Below are 4,123 nucleotides of genomic sequence, written 5' to 3'. Positions count from 1 at the left end.
GTGCTTCAGCTACAAAATTTGGTTTAAGTAAAACCTGTCCAATTTGCAATAAAGACGGTCACATGGTCTACGCTTGCAAAAAATTCGAGACGGCTAATCTATCACAACGATGGAATTGGGTTAAGGAGTTCAATTTGTGTGTGAACTGCCTCAGGATTGGACATCGAGTTGATGAGTGTAAATTCAGGCACTGCACTAAATGTTCTAAAAAACATAACACTTTGATGCATAATCCAAAGGGGAATCAATACACAAAAGGTACTGTTCTTCAAGGAAATAACTCAACGCCTCAACAAACAGCTCAAGCTTCAGTTTCAAACCAATCATCAAATAAAATAACCCTTTTAACAAACAATACCAATAACGAATCTAATTATGCCTTATTAGGGACGGCCAGAATAAGATTGCTGGCATCAAACGGAAGACAAATTGAATGCAGAGCAGTATTGGACTCTGGATCTCAAATCAATCTCATAACAAACCGCCTGTCAAAAAAATTGGGCTGCAAGCCTAAGCCAACGCTTATGAGTGTGGAAGGCGTAGGAGCAAATGAATCAAAAATACGTCATCAAACAATAATCCGAGTACAATCAACGTTGAACGAATTTGTAGCAGAGATGGATGCACATATCATACCAAAAATCGTTTCAGATCAGCCAATGCAGTATTTGAATATCGAATTCTGGGATATTCCAAAGAAATTAACTCTCGCTGATCAAGATTTTAACAAACCTGGCCGAATAGATTGCCTGTTAGGAGCAGAGATCTTTTTCAAGTTACTTATTGAAGGTCAAATAAAACTAGCAGGTAGTCTTCCAACACTTCAGAATTCTATTTTTGGATGGGTTTTAGCTGGCAATGTTGAAACTTTAAATTCAAGCACGGCAACTTGTGGCATATGCACTACTAAGGAACTAGAAGAATCTATATTGAAATTCTGGGAATCAGAGGAAATTCCAGATTCAACTTCGGAACTCACAGAAGACGAATTGCGTCTTCAGTACACAAATTATGAGGGCCATCACTAAATGACATAATGTTTAATGGTCCAAAAGTTCAAGACGAACTGTTTTCGATTTTGCTCAGATTTAGAATGCACAAATATGTTTTAAAAACTGATGTGGAAAAAATGTAGCGTCAAATATGGGTTAACAAAGATGATCGAAATCTGCAACTCATAATGTGGTGAGAAAATCCCACAGAACCACTTAATTATTATCAGTTGAACACAGTTAATTATAGCACAAGAGCAGCGCCATATTTAGCAACACGCTGTCTAACAAAATTGGAGGATGAATATCAAGGAAATTATTTATATGGCGCCACATCTTTAAAAAAGGATTTTTATGTTGACGACGGTCTCATAGGAGCTGAGACCATCAACGAAGCGTTACTAATTCAACAACAATTAATAACAATTCTAGACAAGGCTGGAATGAAACTAAAAAAATGGTGTGCAAACAACTCAAAACTTTTACATGGAATCGCTCCAAAAGATCAAGAAGTAAATGTCAATTTTGATTCCAAGGAAACCCAATTCACAAAGACGTTGGGTGTTTTATGGTTACCAAAGTCGGATTCATTTCGTATCAAGGTTAACATTTTAGAGCATAGTCACACAACAAAACGATCTATGAGCTCCGATTTGGCACACATATATGACCCCTTGGGTCTTATTGGTCCACTCTTGGTCATCGGCAAAATTTTGTTGCAAGGAACATGGCAGCTAAAACTCGATTGGGATGATGATCTTCCGTCAGAAATACGCAAACAATGGACATCGTATAGAGAAGATCTGGCCTTGTTGGACAATGCAACAGTTGTGAGGCACGTATTCAGCAGTCAAGGCTACAGCCATGTTGAGCTGCATGCTTTTTGTGACGCCTCAGAAAGGGCTTATGGTGCAGCAGTATACATTAGAACAGTACAAAAGGATAAAACGATAAAACTTAATCTACTATGCTCCAGATCTCGTATAGCACCCATAAAATCTCAAACAATTCCACGACTAGAATTGTGTGCAGCGTTGCTAGCAGCAGAACTCATGGGAAGAGTTAAACTTGATTTAGGCTATCAAGACAAAGCAGCTTACTTTTGGACAGATTCACAAATTGTGCTTTCCTGGATAAACAATCATCCAGGCAAATTACTTGTTTACGTCGCCCACCGAATTGTAAAAATCCTTCGGTTAACAATTCCAGAACAATGGCGTCACGTCCCGTCAAAACAAAATCCGGCAGATATCCTGTCAAGAGGGCTTAAACCGCGGGAATTTTCATCTTCCTTCATGTGGTTATATGGTCCACTATTTTTATATCAGCCAAAGCCGTTGTGGTCAGCTCCCTTCAAAAGGGAATTAATTGTTGAAGATAACACGGTGGTGTTCGCTTTATCAACACAACAACCTACTAATGAGCATGCATGGGTCTACTTAATTCATTCAAGAAATTTATTTACACATGTCCAAAAAGTTGTTGGATATGTACTTCGTTTCACAAAAAACGCACGGAAACCAAAAGAATCAAAACCAGAGACCATGCAGCTTTCACCGATGGAGCTCGACGTAGCACTTAAGGTAATAATACGTCAAATCCAGGCCTCCGATTTTTCTGATCTGAGGAAAATGCTAGTTAAGGACGAATTTGTGCCAAAAACTCATAACCTCAGTTCTCTAACTCCGTTCGTAGATGAAGAAGGGGTAATACGTGTTGGCGGACGGCTAAGCTCTTCTGCAATTTAATTCCATTCATCAAATGATTTTACCAAGCAACGATCCACTAGTAAAGTTGCTGGTAGAAAAAATACATAAAGACAATTATCATTGTGGCGGCCAAGCATTGCTGGCACAAGTGAGGCAGCGTTTTTGGCCCCTCAAAGGAAAAAGCTTGATGAGAGCTGTAATACAACAATGCTTAAGATGCAGAAGAGCAAGTCCAATTGTGTACAATCAAATCATGGGAAATTTGCCTGGACACCGTGTGCAACCAGCTCGACCATTTCTCAGCACTAGAGTTGATTATTGTGGCTCAATATGGGTTCATTACAAAACAAGAGGCAAGCGTCCACAAAAGGCGTATATCGCTGTCGTTTGCTGTTTTGCAACCAACATCGTACACTTAGAACTTGTGACTGATCTGACCACAGATGCATTCATTGGAGCATTAAAACGCTTCATAGCAAGACGAGGACGCTGTAAAACATTATACTGCGACAATGCGACCAACTTCGTTGGAGCGAAAAACAAGTTGCAGGAACTGACTGACGTCATCAACGCTGATCGAGCGAGGGAATCAATTGCAGGAATGTGCAGTACGAAAGGCATAGAATTTCACTTCATTCCACCAAGGTCACCACACTTCGGCGGGTTATGGGAGACAGCAGTAAAATGTGCCAAATATTTGCTGGTCAAAAATGTTTCAACAGCATCACTTACATATGAAGAGCTTGAAACTGTCGTTATTGAAGTTGAAGCAGTGTTGTACTCATCAGATGCAAACGATTTGAACGGAATAACTCCAGGTCATTTTTTTATAGGTGAAGAAATCACTTCAAACGTTGATGTGCGTACACGTGACTCTAAAGAAAAATTACTTAAACGCTGGCAACTGGTATCAGAACTAAAACACAGTTTTTGGCAGCGCTGAACTAAGGAGTATCTAAGCGAATTGCAACAGCGCCACAAGTGGAAGGGTCCAATCACCAACATACAGACCAATACGACGGTAATCCTTAAAGAAGACAATGTCCCAGTTCTGCAATGGCCTTTGGGACGCATCATCAAGGTTTACAAAGGCGAAGATGGTTTAGTGAGAGTTTGTGACATTCAAACAAAAAAGGGAGTATTTAAAAGACCGGTGCATAAATTAGCTCCATTATTTCCTGAAGACGATAAATTAGAAGATCCAACCTTTGGAAAAATTACTGAAAGAAAAATCGAATCAGAACAGACTCAAGAAACTCCAAGGTCACCTCCCGTGTCGCTTATCGTAAGCATTCCATTAAATCGTATCAGAAAACCTGAATCATTAGTCAATGGGATAACTCCAACAAAACGATCATGTCTGAACCCTGGGTTGCTGCTCACCATTATTACTCTACTCAGTTTGCCACTTGCACTATGTAG

The 4,123-nt window shown here is 39.7% G+C and overlaps 2 protein-coding genes across 2 annotated transcripts; both read left to right on the top strand.

The window, feature by feature from the left end:
• The first annotated feature begins 1,180 nt into the window (after positions 1-1,180).
• Positions 1,181-2,740, top strand: LOC119663147. Its single transcript, XM_038072816.1, has 2 exons — positions 1,181-1,185; positions 1,243-2,740. The coding sequence occupies exons 1-2, from the start codon at positions 1,181-1,183 to the stop codon at positions 2,738-2,740; spliced, it is 1,503 nt and encodes a 500-aa protein (XP_037928744.1).
• Positions 2,741-2,753: 13 nt separating this feature from the next.
• LOC119663146 lies at positions 2,754-3,986 on the top strand (the record flags this gene model as incomplete). Its single annotated transcript, XM_038072815.1, has 2 exons — positions 2,754-3,608; positions 3,651-3,986. Coding segments are annotated over exons 1-2 (1,191 nt in total), but the record flags the coding sequence as incomplete, so codon positions are not given.
• Between the last annotated feature and the right edge of the window lie 137 nt (positions 3,987-4,123).

Source organism: Teleopsis dalmanni, unplaced genomic scaffold, assembly GCF_002237135.1.
Source record: "Teleopsis dalmanni isolate 2A unplaced genomic scaffold, ASM223713v2 unscaffolded_contig_0157, whole genome shotgun sequence".
Taxonomy (NCBI): domain Eukaryota; kingdom Metazoa; phylum Arthropoda; class Insecta; order Diptera; family Diopsidae; genus Teleopsis; species Teleopsis dalmanni.
This window is presented reverse-complemented; position numbering and strand designations above follow the sequence as displayed.